Genomic DNA, 16831 nt, shown 5'->3' on the forward strand with positions numbered 1-16831 from the left:
CCACGACAACATCAGCGGAAATCTGGACCACTCTCAACTCCACATACGCGAAACCAACACGCAGACATATCAAACAAGTGCGACAACAACTCGACCATTGGACAAAGGGAACCAAGTCCATTAACGAATATTTTCAAGGGTTGACGATGAGGTTCGATTAACTTGCACTCCTTGGGAAGCCAATGGATCATGAGGATCAGATTGAGAGAGCCCTTGGCGGCCTCCCAGATGACTACAAGACTCTGGTTGATCAAGTAGAGAATCGTGACACAGCACCGTCTCTCTCAGAACTCCATGAGAAGCTGATTAACCACGAAGCAAAGATCCAGACAGCTGCGACTCAGGTCTCCTCTGCTCCTGTCACCGCTAACTTCACCAACTTCGGCGGTCAATCCAATAACAACAACAAGCATAACGGTGGACGTCGCGGTGGCTATCAAGGTCGTGGAACTCAAAACTGGCAGCAACAACAGACTACTCAGCCTGCATCTCAAGGTCGTGACTACCAAGGACGCTGTCAACTCTGCTCGGTGTTTGGTCACAGTGTTCGCTGCCCTCAAATGCCTCAAGCAGGAACGTCGTACGCGATTCAGGCACCTCCATCTCAAGCCTCACTTCCATGGCAGCCGCGTGCTAACTATGTTACGGCATCGCCATACAATGTCACGCCTTGGATCCTTGACAGCGGAGCCACACACCATCTCACGTCTTATCTCCAGAACCTGTCGCTCCACCAACCTTACAACGGAAGTGAAGCGGTCTCCATTGCCGATGGCTCGAGTTTACCAATGACTCACACTGGTTCTGCATCTATCTCTACATCATCTAAGTCTCTTAAGCTTAATGATATACTTTGTGTTCCTACTGTTAGCAAGAATCTTGTCTCGGTTTATCGGTTGTGTAATGCTAACAAGGTATCGGTTGAATTCTTCCCTGCTCATTTTCAGGTGAAGGATCTCAGCTCGGGGGCGAAGTTGCTTCAAGGCCGCACGAAGGATGAACTGTATGAGTGGCCCATGCCTACCCGACAACCTACAGCTTTTGCTACCTACCCTGATACTAAAGCAACCTTAACCCAGTGGCATCATCGGCTTGGGCACCCATCTTCATCTACTCTCAAATTTGTTGTTTCCAAGTTTTCTTTACCTTGTTTAAACACTTCTAGTGCTTTGCCTTGCAATGATTGCCTTCTCAATAAAACTTATAAACTTCCTTTTCATCAAAGTACAATTGTCTCAACAAAACCTCTCCAATATCTTTTCTCGGATGTATGGCAATCTCCGATCACTTCTTCTCAAAACCAGAAATACTACCTTGTCCTAGTCGATCATTACACACGTTATACGTGGTTCTTCCCCCTCAAAGCCAAATCTGATGTCAAAAATATCTTCATCCAGTTCAAACCCATTGTGGAAACACGATTTCAAACCAAAATCATACACCTCTACTCCGATAATGGAGGAGAATTCCTCGCCCTCAGACCATTCCTTACTGCCCAAGGTATCTCTCACCTGACCACCCCACCCCATACTCCAGAACACAATGGTTTGTCGGAAAGAAAACATCGACACATTGTTGAGACTGGTCTCTCCCTCTTATCGACCGCCAAAATGCCTTTAACTCTCTGGCCTGAAGCTTTTGCCACTGCTGTGTTTCTCATTAACCATCTGACCACGCCCATACTCTCAAACCAATCACCCTTCCAGAAACTATTCCATACCGACCCCAACTATCAGAAACTGAGAACTTTTGGTTGTTTATGTTATCCATGGCTACGACCATATGCTCCTAACAAGCTTGATAACCGATCCACTCCATGTATTTTCATAGGATATTCCCTTACACAGAGTGCGTATCAATGCCTTGATCCAACTACTGGCCGCGTATAAACTTCGCGCCACGTCCGATTTAATGAAACCAACTTTCCATACCAGCTCCTAACAAAACCGCAACCCACAACCATACCTGAGACCACAAACCCATCTTACTCCTATCCTCCTCACACCACGATCAACCTTACCCCGTCACTCATACAGTCTCCGTCACCGGCTGCGAACACTATGCCTGCGAACTCTGATTCTTCACCGAGTGTTGCGACAACACCGTCGGTACCATCAACAACTCAGCAACAACAAACCTCAAATGCTCAACAGGAAGCCTCAAGTGGAACAGAAAATGCGGAGCCATCACCTGTAGTCGCGGAAACGACGACAACAACCACCACATCTCAGACCAACGAGCAGCCTCGACATTCTATGACCACACGGTCACGGAATAACATTGTCAAACCTACAACCAAGTACAATCTTAACGTCAATCTTGAGTCCGACCCTCATTGGATACCAACTACTTGGCAACAAGCACTCAAACATCCAAAATGGCGCGCTGCGATGCTTGCTGAAATAAACTCTCAGCTTGACAATCGTATATGGGATTTGAAAACTGTCACAAAGAACATGAACATTGTAGGTTGCCGGTGGATTTTCACGATCAAATACAAGCCAAATGGAGACATTGATCGTTACAAGGCTAGGCTTGTGGCTAAAGGTTACAATCAGCAACCTGGGATAGACTTCACCGAAACCTACAGCCCTGTTATAAAGTCGACAACCATTCGTCTGGTTCTTGGCTTAGCTGTGAACAAGGACTGGCCGGTTCGACAAATCGATGTCAACACGGCATTCTTACAAGGTAACCTTAATGAAGAAGTTTTCATGTGTCAGCCTCCTGGTTTCATAGACTCTGACAGGCCGACTCATGTATGTAAGCTCCGGAAGGCCATTTACGGTCTCAAACAAGCACCACGTGCTTGGTACTCTGAACTTCATCGCTATCTCATCTCCTCCGGGTTTCAAAACTCTCTTGCGGATACGTCACTGTTTGTATACAGACAAGGACGAGACTTTTTTTATTTGCTCGTCTACGTCGATGATATTCTGGTCACAGGTACCTCACCCCATCTGATACAGAGTGTGATTCAGAATCTGGTTTGAAAATTCTCGATTAAGGATATGGGGGACTTAAGTTATTTTCTTGGCGTTGAAGCTATAAGGACCAAGCATGGCTTACATCTCAAACAGAGGAAGTACATCACGGACCTTCTGACCAAAACGGATATGCTTCATGCCAAACCCGTCTCTACCCCAATGGCGTCATCTCCAAATCTCTCTCTCCGGTCTGGTACTCCTTTAACAAAACCTCATGAGTACAGAAAGATTGTAGGTAGTTTACAATACCTTGCTCTCACAAGACCAGACATCTCCTACGCGGTGAACCGACTGTCGCAGTTCATGCACCAGCCAACGACGGATCACTGGCAAGCAGTCAAGAGAGTCCTGCGTTATCTCTCAGGCACGCTACATCTTGGTATCTTCCTCCGCAAGCAACACCAGCCGCATCTCCATGCATTTTCCGACGCAGACTGGGCAGGAGACTCTGATGACTATGTCTCCACGAATGGCTATATCATTTATCTGGGTAGTCAACCTGTGTCTTGGACATCACGCAAACAGAAAGGGGTGGCTCGATCATCCACAGAAGCCGAATATAGAGCCGTTGCGAATGCCGCTGCAGAGTTGCGTTGAATTTGTTCACTCCTCACCGAACTCGGCGTCTCTATTCCATCAGCACCTACGGTCTACTGCGACAATGTTGGCGCGACGTATCTTTGTGCGAATCCGGTTTTTCATTCCAGAATGAAACACATAGCAATCAATTATCATTTTGTTCGGGGACAGGTTCAGAACGGCTTGCTCCGAGTAACTCATGTCTCCACGCACGATCAGTTAGCGGATGGACTCACCAAACCTCTTCCTCGGACGATGTTTCAGAACTTATGCAACAAGATTGGTGTTACTACAGTCCCACCATCTTGAGGGGGCGTGTTAGGCAATAAGTATATATATATCTAGAGGACCTCCTTGTAATTAGTATAGAATACTAAATATCCTACTTGTATAATGTATAAATACCTTCTACGGTTGTTAATAAAGAATCAATTCAGTCTCTAATTCTATAACAAGTCCATCTAATAGTTTCTTACTTTCTTTGCCTCTGCACGACCAAAACATCGTAATAGATTTAGCGGTGCGGTATTCTAATACTGTTGATGAATATATATGTATATGATTTAAATTAATCACATGAAAATAGTATTATTCGGTGAAAAGATCGATTAGTCATTGTTTTCCGTGATGTTGTACTAATTATTTAAACCGAATATGACGTGTGATAGATTATATGCATGCATGCTTATCCTCTTGTTTCTTTCCGTCTATCATAGAGAGAGAGAAGTGTACAAGGAACAAAAACACAAATACAGGAAAAAGACACTACAAGAAAACGGGAAAAGTGTCTATTTCAACATGAACTTTACCCATCGTATTTATTATTACTCGAACTTTGTAATAGTGCGTATTCCATACCGAACTACGTAAAAACTCAAAAATACTACATGAACTTTAAGCATTGTGCTTTTTTCTTCACGAACTTTACAGTATTGCATATTTCATACTGAATTAAACAACAATTCAAAAATACTACATGAAATCTCAAAATCGTGCTTATACATAATTGACCATCAAAGGTGTTATTCAACCATTTATTTATCAAACGGCGTTGTTTTTGATAAATTTTGTACATTTTTAATTTAAAAATACTACTTATTTTTTGAACGACTTAAAAATACTACATAAACTCTCAAAATCGTGTTTACATATTAATTTTTAATTTTACAAAAATTATCCAAAATGACTTCATTTTGATAAATTAACGGATGACTAACATCTTTGATTTCAATATATATATATATAAACACGATTTTGAAAGTTTATGTAGTATTTTTAAATCTTACAAAATTTATCAAAAACAATGTCTTTTCCCTCTGATCTAAAGGCAAAACAACACAAAATTCTAAATTTTTACAATATAGTTCAATTTTTAGTAATACTATAAAGTAAATATTTAAATTAATAATAATTGGTCTAAATTTATAAAATAATGATTTTTAAAGTTAAATTAAAAACATAAATGATTATATATATATATTTTTATAAAACTGAAACAATAAAAATTTGATATTTATTTGATTAAACTAAAACTTAAATATCAATTACTGTTTTCAAATTTATACAAGAAAGTTACTTTGGTCTAGTAATTAATCTGATCTCACTTGTCCACCACTATGAGAGTTTGAACCTTCTACAAAATTAATTTTTAATTTTACAGAATTTACCCAAAATGACGCCAGTTGATAAATTAATTGATGACTAATATCTTTGACGTCAATATATATAAACACAATTTTGAGAGTTTATGTAGTATTTTTAAATTTAACATTTTACAGAATTTATCAAAACGACGTCGTTTGATAGATTAATGGTTAAATAACACATTTGGTGATTAATATATATAAGCACAATTTTGAGAATTTATGTAGGATTTTTGAATTTTTTGTTTGGTTCAGTATGAAATATGCACTACTATAAAGTTCGGAAAAGAAAAAGCACAACACTTAAAAGTTTATATAGTATTTTGTCGTTTTTATATTGTTCTATATGGAATACACATCACTTAAAAGTTCGAGAGAAAATATGCACGACGGGTAAAGTTCAAGTTGAAATAGAAACTTTTCCACAAGAAAACATGTATACTACATTAAAAGGGTTATATGAGCTCCATGCAGCATGTCCACGTCGGATTAAAAATTCATCCAATCAAAAGTTTATGTTTTGACACGTCATTTTTCATTTACTTGAAATTCTCCGCTTCATCTTCCTCCAACTCGCGGAGCAAACCTCCGTTCTAACACTTCTGATTCTCTTTTGCAGTTTCATAAATTTCACGTGTTATCATAACCCAAACGACATATATCTCCCTTTTTTCTTCTCCCCTTCACTCTATCTATCCATCAAAATCTACGGACGAAGACGAATCAGAATCGCTCTGGCCCCCACAAGCCACCTTCGTCGCAACATGCATCATCGGCGACCTTAATGCCAACGACATCGGAGGCTGAACAGCACGAACGTAATTTTCTCTTATGTTAAATATCAAAAAGTCAAAGACTTTTTCATGCTCATATAATAAAAAAAGGAAATCTTTTTGTTCAAAGAATCATAACTTCGAGAAAAGTATTGAACTTTGTGACGATTGAGCAAAGATGGAGAGACTGAGAGATTGTATAAAGGAAATGGTGAAGTTCACACTTACTCACCGTTCAGGTTTCGATTTGGAGCTTACCGGAGATTTATGCTCCGGTCTTCTCTCCGGCGACTCGCTTCTTCACGCCGGTGATGGCATCGAACTTCTTTTCCAAAACCCATTTGTTTTCTGTTCGTGTTTCATTGAATCGGTCTGTGTTTTTGTGGACGCAGAGACTGTAGAAGCATTTGCAGGTGTTCCTGAGTATCCTCTGTACAAGCGTCTAGCTTTAAGCCTATTGAAATCGATTGCTTCTGGTTGTTTCTGTGGGGGTTTTGAGAAGGTTTCGTTGGGGAAAGAGGTTACCTGGTTGAAGGAGAAAGAGGAGGAGTGGAGCAACATGATAACCCAAAAGGGTTCTGAGTTAGTCAACGTGAGTTTGATCAAGAGTCATCAATGCTTATTAGAGTTTTTGTTTGATTTTGACTGTTCCCTTTGCAATAATCTTAACAGGCCTTGAAGTATATAGCTTGTGAGCTTCAAGTTCAAGAGCCCTTATTCTCCCTCATGAAAGGTATAATCTTGTCTAAAAATGTTATGTGTGTTTGTCAATGTCAACAACATCAAGTTCTTGATTAGAGTTTGTGTTGCTTAATTTGAATTGGATACATTAGATGGTGTCAAAACAGTTGAGGCGAGGTGTTTTGAAGCGGAGTATGATAGGTAATGAGACGTGAAAAGTTACTGAGCATGATTCCAAACCTTTGTGAATGTTGTGTGTTCACAAGTGTTGTTTGCATTCTTCAGAGTTCAACAGAGAGGTTCTCTGGTTATGATAAATAAATGTCTCCTGTTTGAAGTTATGGTAAGATTATATTTCTTTTGCTTTCATGTTTTTGCAATAGATATCTTGTGATAGATCCCCCTCTTCTAAATATATAGGAAATGCACAAATATTCATCTTTCTACGAGTTGTTAAAAGCTGAGAGTCCAGAGAAAATCTTCCCTGGAACCAATACACTTGAAGAGTAAGCTTCTTTCTTTATCTCAATCCCTAGCCATTACCTTCTGTGTAAGTTAATTTCTCTAATGGTTTTCACATTCTTAGGTATGCAAATGTTCAAGAAGTTGTGTGATGTTGTTGATCAAGAGAAGAAGAACAACGGTGTTGTTGCAATCCATCTTAGTAAATCAGTTTCTCAGGCTTGTGTAGCTTTGTCTCACATACTCTCTGTACGTTCTAGCTTTTTCCATGTCTCTACTTCTATTGTTCATATGATTCATTCTCTTATGCTTCTTCCAAAAACTACAGGGGTTAGGAAAGCTAGAAAACTAACCTTTACAGATATTGAGTGTGAACTTCTTCATGTTATTATCGTGTCACACTATACTGTATTTGCAGCACTGTTTGTATAAAGTTACAAGAATATAGTACTGCTAAAAGAGCTAGAAAAAGGCGTTGCAGTTGCACCTAATGAATCAAAGTTTAAGATGATGGTAGATGAATGCAATTGAAGGTAACTATTAAATTTATAAAAAAAATTAATGTTTATGTACACCATGTACATATACAAACAACCTCACAAAAAAAAATTGATTTCAATTTTATATTTTATAAAATGATCATTAAACTATGTCGACTTACTTTTAATTTTCATAGAATTAAAACTGTAAAAAATTAAAAGCAATAATAATGACATGTATATGAATAGCTATTAATTCATCAGTCTCCGCGACCCGAAGACGTTCAAAATACCATAATCATAAATTACTAAATGAATTATACAGTAATTCAAAAAATAATTGACAATTATTACACCATTGATTCCAATCATGGGTAAGGATTCATCGAGTAGAGTTTGAAAGTATTCTCACATTCTTTGTCTCAATTCAAGGAGTATCCTATTTGTTGATATTCGAATATATGATCACTTATGCATGTTTTGTGGAAACTAAGTTTCCCAAATTGAATCAGTAAAATATGCTACATATTTTTATCAGTTTAACTTCTAGGGCATCCGTTTTGATGATATTGAAATATATTAGATCCCTTACGTATCTTATTTATTTTGATTAATAATATCCACTTGGTTTTCCTTTATTAAAGATTCAGTGTACGAAAACAAGTTCACTTTTTGATTAAGATCATTGTGAGTTGATGAGATGTGGCTATCCATTATCAATGTACAACTCCTTTCAAATGTAAGAACATAATATCTCTTTTGTGGTCAAATAAACATAATATCTTTTTTTTTAAACACAAATGAACATAATATCTATTATGATAATTTTTCATAAAGTAACATATATTCAGACAAAAGGTTATAAAATATTATTCTATAAATGGTTAATTAATTAATTAATGCATAAGTTAAAATTCACTTTCTTTAAAATGATTTCAGGACCAATTATTTTATAAATGGTTAATTAATTTATGCATAAGTTAAAATTCACTTTCTTTACAATGATTTCAGGATCATTGATGTAGAAAGTGAAATAAATTATATCTACATACTTTTGATAAATATTTTAAGCCAGGGAATTATTCAAAACTAGAAAAGTATATTTAGTTTTTATTCAAATCTACAATATTTTTTATTTTATTTGAAATTATTTATTTTCTTCAAAGAATTTTTTTCAATAATATAAATATATTTCCTTATTCTAATTATTGAGCAGAGATATAAATAATTTTAATAAGGAAATATATTTATTACATTGGTTAAGTCTTTACTAAACAATATGAACATATTTTCTCAAAATATGGGAAAATAATAGTACGAAAATTAAGTTTTATTTTTTCATAAGCTTATGTTTCAAAATATATATTAAACTATAATAGTTTTTACTTTTTAAAATTTGAAAAAAAAATATTTAGAATATAATCCGCAAAACCACAATCAGACTTGAGATCAAGGTATTGTTTTACTATATCCATGTTGTATTTTGGAGATTTCTTTTAGATCATTCACTATGGTTTTCACTGTTTTTAATGATTCAATGTATGTTTTTTATTTTGAATCAGAAAGAACTAGCTCAAAGATTTGAGAGAGTAAAGTCTTTTGATCTGCATCTTAAATAGAACTATGGTAGTTTCAAGCATTTGATTGTGCTCCCATGCAACTTAGTTGTAGTGATTGAAAGACAACTTTAGACCACTTGGTATCATTAATTTTGTGGAGTAGCAACATGTTTTTTGCTTTTATAGTTCTTACCTTTAATTTATGACCGGAACCGATATCACATTATTTTGCAGGTTTCTAGAAAGTTTATGTTCTGGAATTTTGTGTATTTGGAACTATCTGACACATGTGGATGAATAGTTTTATTTTCTTTATTTGTTTTCATATGCACTAATATTCAATGAAAAAAATTTGTGATGAGTAATGACCAAAAGTGCAATTGGAAGATTATTTTTATGTATTCTATGAGGTTCCATAAAAGAAAAGAATAAGATTTTTGAGAAGAGGCTAAAATTCTTAGTTTAGAGTCATTGTTGGTTTGTATGATTTAAATATCAAGTTCGGGTAGATTTAAATATCATAGTTGTATGTTAGTTAGTTTTTACTCTTCCTATTTATGATTTCCAGTAATAAGAAACAAAAATTGTGAATTCAAATTATTTTAAATTTGTTAGACACAAATCGATGAATAAATACAAACAAATTTTAAAATTTCTACTAATTTAATAGTTTAAAATCGATTGTATTATATATTCACGAAATATGGTCATATATAAGTGTCAATTTTTTAAGTTAACTAAAAACTATACGAATACCCCGGGCATAGCCCGGGAAAATCTTTAGTGTACATAATAAGAAAAATTTACGATGAATCTGGGTCATCATAAAGATGACGAGGTGACGAAGATTTAAAGACAAACAAGGTAATCATCGTAAAATTAGAAGTAGCTTTAGGAGGAAACTGTTCCGTCAGAAGTACATGTAATTTTATGAAAGTGTTGTAAAATAATTCGTTTACCAAAAAAATAATAATTCGTTTACAATTCTTTAACGACGAATATAAAGTGAAACTGATATGTTAGGTGGAAGCGTATTTGTAGTGCATTATACCTAACAAATTTCATTGAAATTAGTTGTTGTAGGACTAAAGTACAAAATATAAAAGTTCTAAAGTTTAGTATAATGTTTTGCTTTTGAAAAGAAACACTATAGCTTAAATTTGAAATTTTGCAAAACTTTAAAATAAAGTTGCTTTTGGAGATATCCTCAATGAAAATACAATATCTTATATCTTTGATCTTCACCTCATCTCCAAGGATTTTAGGTTCTTTAGATGATCATTCTCTCCCTCTCGATCATCTCTTGATCAGATTTCCTTTCTTTCTATCTTTTGTTTGATATAGTTGCAGATTTATGAAGATCGAAGGCTTGGGGCTATACGTTTCAATGAAAACACTAACATGTTGATGTCTAACACCTTTCTTCAAAGACATTTTAATCGTCTCTAGGAACATCTTGATTCATTGTATTGTTCATTTTAAGGCATGCAAGGGCTTATTCTTTAACAAACTCTGCTTCGTCTTAGCCATGAGGAAGTTGTTTAGTTCTGATAGAACTTTGGCGCAGCATAAGTAGTGGAACGGTACAGCTTAATTAGTTATCATCAGTTTAACGCAAAAGTTTGTTACAGCCTTATGTAAATGGCATTTCAAGGTTGAACTTTAATTGTGTCATGAAGATCTCGAACCGCTGATCCTTTTCTCTTAGACCATTGTAGTTCTTGTGATTCTCCACAAGCCACCGCTAGAATATATTCCGTTCCGCCAGGTTCTGATCAACCACCGTCTAGGGAGGAAGAAACTTGTAACACCGAGAGGATCACGAGAGAGAGGGTTATGAATGTGGCTGAATCAGTGTCATAATCACAAAACAATATCTTCTTCTTTTTTTGGATCAAAGGGTCATTTCCTATCTTACGTTTTCGTATTGACTATTTCCAACTATCAACGCTACTATGCATGGAATGTGAATTTTAAAGTCTTATCATAATTATCTGTGAGTCCAAATGCAAGATATATAACTTTTACCCAGTGACTTACGTGGTTTATCATGGACCCTTTACATATACTAGAACAATACTCCTTTTTGATACTTCCTTTGATTCTATAGGTTCAAACTAAAATGACGACCGTAGTAAGAGTCATTGCCTTGTTTTCTGTTTCGACGAAAAATTATTGAAAGAAGCAAGTACACATCTGACCCTGCTTTGGGCTAACATTGGCGAGAAAGAATATCAAGGAGAGAGTCCAAAGAAGACAAGCTCAGAAAGATCCATTAAAGCACACACACACGCACACTCACAAAAGAGGGAATAAGCACACATACAAGTCAAGAAAGTTAAAAGAAACCAATCAAATCTCAGACAGCCAACTTGGTCGGGTAAGATGGCATCATTGTTAGACCACATTTTCCTAATGGATCTTTGACGTTCCGTTGGAGCTTCATGTATCCGCCTTCTCCCCAGTTTATTCCCCATGAATTACGAATGATCCAGTAATCTTTACCTTGCGATGATCCATAACCCACGACTATCACAGCCTGGGTCATACCTATCCCACATGTTACATTAAACACACCCTGTGGAAGAAGACAAAAAGCATACAACATGGGTTTCAAGAAAACACAATATCCAAGCAATAAACCGAATCAAAGGGTCGTTGGAAACTTACTCCCTTGTAATGCCTAAAAGCGACGCCATCAGCATAAATGGCAGCACTAACAGGTTGATGAGAAACAGCTTTCTTCAAAGACATCTCATCGCCTCTAGGAACATCTTCATAACCATCGATGGTACCAACACGAGTGTTTTTATTCTAAAGAATGAAGAGAAGAAATACATAATCACAAAACTGAAAACATAATAAAACTACAAAATTGATGTTTTTTTTAAAAAAAAAGAACCTTATTGCTCTTGCAGCGGCTACGATCGATGGCAGTATAAGGATAATATTTATCTGTTTCAATACCACCTTTCTCCATGATGTACTTAAAAGCCATATTCATGAAACCTCCATTACATCCATAGTTGAAATATCTGTCGCAGTCAATGAGTTCTTGCACCGACAGAGATAACAGTTCTCCGGTTGTGATCTGGTTTATACTTTCCACCGCTCCTATCGCAGAGAACGCCCAACCACTTGCTATTAATCAAGAAATCTCAATCTCAATCGCAATTTTAATATCAAAAGCTGAGAAAGTTAAAAACAAAAACATACAACAATATCCTTGATTTTTGACCGGACCAACGGCTCCTTTCTCTCTCCAATCGACATGGTCAGGCAAATCATCTCCTTCCTTGTACAAATACCTCTCTCCTACCACTGAACCTCTAGTCATCTCTATCTTACTCCCCAAGTACGTACCTCGAAACTCCTCCTTCGTAAGATCTGCAAACCGGGTCAAACCGACTTCGTAACTCCGGTTCGGCACCGAGTTGTGCTCATCGATGAACTTCAAGTTGTCACTGAAGATCTTGAACCGTCTTTCTTTCTCTCCAAGACCATTGATGTAGTTTTTCCCATTCTCCACCAGCCACTGCTCGTACATCAGCCGCACCTCCGTCTCATTTCGCTGCGTCTCTGTCGCTGTGACGCTGCCGAGAGACGAGGAAAGTAGTGACACCGAGATGATCACGAGAGACAGGGTGGTTGTGAATGTGAATGTGATGGGAGTAGACATTGTTTTGCTTTTTGGTGTGTTTCAGTGAGATTGGTGCAACTGTTGCGTTAAGGTATTTATAGGGAAAGAAACTTTTGTCTTCTAGAGGGAATTGGGAAGCAAGAGGGAAAAAAGCATGTGTTCCTCGTATTGACTCCGACTTGTCATCACCATCACCGACCAATATAATTTTATTATTCATATTCGATATCTTTTTAGAAAAGAAAATAAAATATTAAAATAAATAAATAAATAAAAATACAAAAAAGAGAAATTTTTTTAAAAATGTTTTTAACGTCGTCAGCAAAACACTAAACCCCGAACTCTAAATCGAAAACACTAAACACTAAAACACTAAATCTTAAAAACACTAAAACCTTAATCCTAACTCGTAAACCCTTGGATAAAAATAAATAAAAAAGTAGTTACTTAAAAGAAAGAGAATTTTTCTAAATATTTTTCACGCTGTCAGCAAAACACATTAAACCGAGCAAAACACATTAACTTTAAATAATAAATACTAAATCTTAAATATTAAACTCAGTTTGACAAAAAAAAATATTAAACTCTAAACCCTAAATATCTAAGGGTTTAGGGGTTAGGATTAAGGATTTTGTGTTTGTGTTTTTTATTTAGGGTTGCGGATTATCAAAAGGTGTAGGGTTTATCTAAGGATTTAGGGTTTAGTTTTCTACTTAAAAATATATTTTTAAAAAAATAATTATACTATTATTTATTTATTTATTTTATTTTAAAAATATAATATAACTTGATAATATCATGTTTGTTTTTTAAAAAAGATATCGAATATGAAATAACAAAATCTGAAAATCATATTGGTTGGTGAACCTGCATGTTCACCTTCTAAGATGAACCCAAGAGCAACTCATATTTTATAGTGAGTTATGCGTGGGTTAGCCAATAATATTTTATTATTTCATATTCGATATTTTTTTTAAAAAAATAAAATATTGTCAAGTTATATTATGTTTTTAAAATAAAAAGATAAAAATAAATAAAAAATAATAGTAGTTACAAAAAAAATATTTTTAAGAAAATAATGTTAACGTCGTCAGTAAAACACTAAACCCTAAACCTTTGGGTAAATCCTAAACCCATCTTAAACTCTAAATCAAAAACACTAAACACTAAACCCTAAACCCTTGAGTGTTTTAGTGTTTAGTGTTTTTGATTTAGAGTTTAGGATTTATCCAAGGTTTAGGGTTTACTCAAAGATTTATGATTTAGGGATTAGGATTTAGGATTTAGTGTTTTGCTGACGACGCTAAAATATTTTAAATTTTTTTTTTTTTGTAACTATTGATATCTTGCATATTTGCATTGTTTTAAGCTTCTATTTTGTACATAATGATCATATAGATTAGGAGTTTAGCATCTTTAGGATCCTTTTTGCATTCATATGTCTTAATCAGGTAATGGAATATCGTATGGAGTAATCAGAGGTGTTTAGAAGCATTGTGATCCAAAAAAGAGATGAAGAATGGAGATTGATCAATCATAAGGCGAGCCACGCGGGTTGCAGCACCCCGAGTCCACTTACCCGCGTCACCGAAAGACCAATTCGGAGGGGCCATGCGGGAAGGATCACGCGGGGTCGACTACCCGCTCGCACGAGCTAGAAGAATCATCGAGGTCCGACGCGGGGAAGGTGACGCGGGTGATCCCCATCTTCCCCTACCCGCATTGCCGAAGACTTTGTTCGAGGAGTCACGCGGGTGAAGCAGCGCGGGATCACTCACCCGCTCGCACGAAGAAGGAGTATCGTCGAAGGTCCGACGCGGGGAGGATGACGCGGGTTGGTGCCGATCGTCTCAACCCGCGTCGACGCGTTATCTTAGTCGAAATTTTAATGTTTTTAAGGGCTTTTAAGACTTTTTAATGGAAACCATTAGGTTTTCCAAAGACATATAAATACTCTTGTAATCCTAAAGTTAGGATCTTATCTTGTTTTCTATCTATTAACAAAGAACTTTTAGGTGAAAGATCTTATCTTGATCATTTTCTCTTGTGATTTGCTTGATTCATCTGATCACTAATCATGATTAGCACAAAATCATCATTGATTCTTGGGCTCATCATGAAGAGTAGTGAGTAGTCATCTTTGGATTCATGGGTGAGGGAGACTAAGGGTGATTAAGCTAGATCTAAGGTGTTTTAGTATAGATCCATCTTGTTCCTTGCTAGTAGAGTACTTTTAATGCAATTTTAGAGTTGGCCTCTCTAAAGTTGAGCTCTAGGCATTTCACACCTGAAAGGTGTTTGATGAAATGCCTGAACCAACTCTCCTAAGCTTTTAACATTCTTTACCAAAGAGATTTGTTGTTAAAGGTGTTAAGATGGCTCGTAGACTTGAGATTAATGATTACTTAGATAACATTCAACCAAAAAGATTTGATGCTTGAGTTATCTTAGTAAATGAGCATTCATCTAGAGATAGAGTTTGTTTAGGATGGTGTCTAGGTCTAAGGTAGAAAGATTGGTTGAAGGTTAACACCTTTAGATTGAAACTTGATCACCCAAGGTCAATTCCTTTAGCCCATGAGTTCTCTTATCTCATAAGAAAGAAAGCTTTGTCCTTTATTGCATTTCAGTGGCATTCTGGTTCAAAAATCATCTCATCAATTGATAGCACTTAGATTAAGCATGGTCTTGCATTCCCTTTGCTTTAGAATCACTTAGAACTGGTTTGACATCCTTTATTCTACAACATTTGATTGGGAGCCTTGAAACTCCTACCATCAAATTGGCGCCGTTGCCAAATTCTAAGTTGATTGTAACTTTGGGATTTAGTCATTTGCTTGAGACTAAGTCAATTTTTGTTTAATTGTGTTATTGCTTTTCTTTCTTTTTCTCCCTTTTCATATCAGGTGTATGAACACAAGGAGCAGAGGTCCAACAAACCTAGTTCTAAGAGTTGAAGACATTAGAGCACTTGAGAGGGAGATTGCAAGACAGGAAAGAGAAGTAGAGCAACAGGCTCACTTGCAAAGGTTGGGATTTGACATGGAGAATCTGCCTCAAGATGGTGATGCCCAAGGAGGCATTGATCCAAGAGCTTATCACCTTGGACCACAGCGCAAGCCACAACATCCACCGCGCCAAGCTCGTGCCATTGGAGCCTATGATCAACCCCACATTAATGGTCATAGGTTGGGAATCAGAGCACCAGCTGTGGAGAACAACAACTTTGAGATCAAGTCAGGGCTGCTCAACACCATAGAGAACAACAAGTATCATGGTCTTGCTGCTGAAGACTCTTTTGATCACTTGTACAAGTTTGATAAGTATTGTGGCCTGTCCAAGACAAATGGTGTTTCTGAAGATGCTTTCAAATTGAAGTTGTTCATTTTCTCTTTGGGAGACAAAGCACACCAATGGGAGAAGACTCTTCCAAGTGACACTGTCACTACTTGGGATGAGTGAAAGAGAGCTTTCCTAGACAAGTTTTTCTCTACTTCAAGGACATCTAAGATCAGGAACGAAATCTCCGGGTTCCAACTGAAAGGTCTAGAGAGCTTCAGTGAAGCATGGGAGAGGTTCAAGGGCTATTGGTCTCAATGCCCTCATTATGGTTTCAGCAAAGAGAGTTTGCTTAGCACCTTCTATAGAGGAGCTCTACCACAATGCAGAAACATGCTTGATACTGCTAGCAATGGTTTCTTATTGGGAAGAACTGAGGAAGAGGCAGAAGAGTTGGTAGAGAACATGGCCAAAAGTGACTCGGTCTACAGTGAGGAGCATGATAGGGTCAACAGAAGTGTTGATCAGCAGACAAAGAAAGAGATCAAGTCCTTGCAAGAGAAGATGGACTTGCTTCTTTCCAACCAAGCTAAGCAAGAGCAGATGAACTTTGTGGGTGGTCCTATTCAAGAGGTTCCTCCCAAGATCAATGAGGTTGATGGTTTGGAAGGCCAAGAAGAGTTGTGCTTCATCAACAACAATGGTTCTTGGTATAGGAAGGAGCCTAACTTTCAGTACAACAACTACCA

The 16831-nt window shown here is 36.7% G+C and overlaps 2 protein-coding genes and 1 non-coding gene across 6 annotated transcripts; 1 reads left to right on the plus strand and 2 right to left on the minus strand.

Moving 5' to 3' along the window:
• The first annotated feature begins 5730 nt into the window (after positions 1-5730).
• On the plus strand, positions 5731-7611 carry LOC111198510. Of its 4 annotated transcripts, XR_007318027.1 has the most exons (9): positions 5734-6027; positions 6113-6290; positions 6375-6574; positions 6655-6715; positions 6816-6864; positions 6949-7006; positions 7084-7169; positions 7250-7374; positions 7454-7611. XR_007318027.1 is itself a non-coding variant. In XM_048744523.1 (8 exons), the coding sequence occupies exons 1-8, from the start codon at positions 5994-5996 to the stop codon at positions 7275-7277; spliced, it is 585 nt and encodes a 194-aa protein (XP_048600480.1). In that variant the 5' UTR covers positions 5731-5993; the 3' UTR covers positions 7278-7611. The 4 variants fall into 4 exon arrangements, 3 of the variants coding, with proteins under 3 accessions (XP_048600480.1, XP_048600479.1, XP_022569942.1); XM_048744523.1 differs by having other exon boundaries at positions 5731-6027; positions 6222-6290; positions 7250-7611; XM_022714221.2 differs by having other exon boundaries at positions 7250-7611.
• A 3911-nt stretch (positions 7612-11522) lies between these two features.
• On the minus strand, positions 11523-12842 carry LOC111212646 (probable cysteine protease RDL2). Its single transcript, XM_022714222.2, has 4 exons — positions 12380-12842; positions 12066-12304; positions 11834-11977; positions 11523-11741 (listed from the first exon to the last, which is right to left on the minus strand). The coding sequence occupies exons 1-4, from the start codon at positions 12840-12842 to the stop codon at positions 11523-11525; spliced, it is 1065 nt and encodes a 354-aa protein (XP_022569943.1).
• A 3468-nt stretch (positions 12843-16310) lies between these two features.
• LOC125580994 lies at positions 16311-16417 on the minus strand. Its single transcript, XR_007318705.1, has one exon. It is a non-coding gene; the product is annotated as a small nucleolar RNA R71 (small nucleolar RNA).
• Between the last annotated feature and the right edge of the window lie 414 nt (positions 16418-16831).

Source organism: Brassica napus, chromosome C1, assembly GCF_020379485.1.
Source record: "Brassica napus cultivar Da-Ae chromosome C1, Da-Ae, whole genome shotgun sequence".
Taxonomy (NCBI): domain Eukaryota; kingdom Viridiplantae; phylum Streptophyta; class Magnoliopsida; order Brassicales; family Brassicaceae; genus Brassica; species Brassica napus.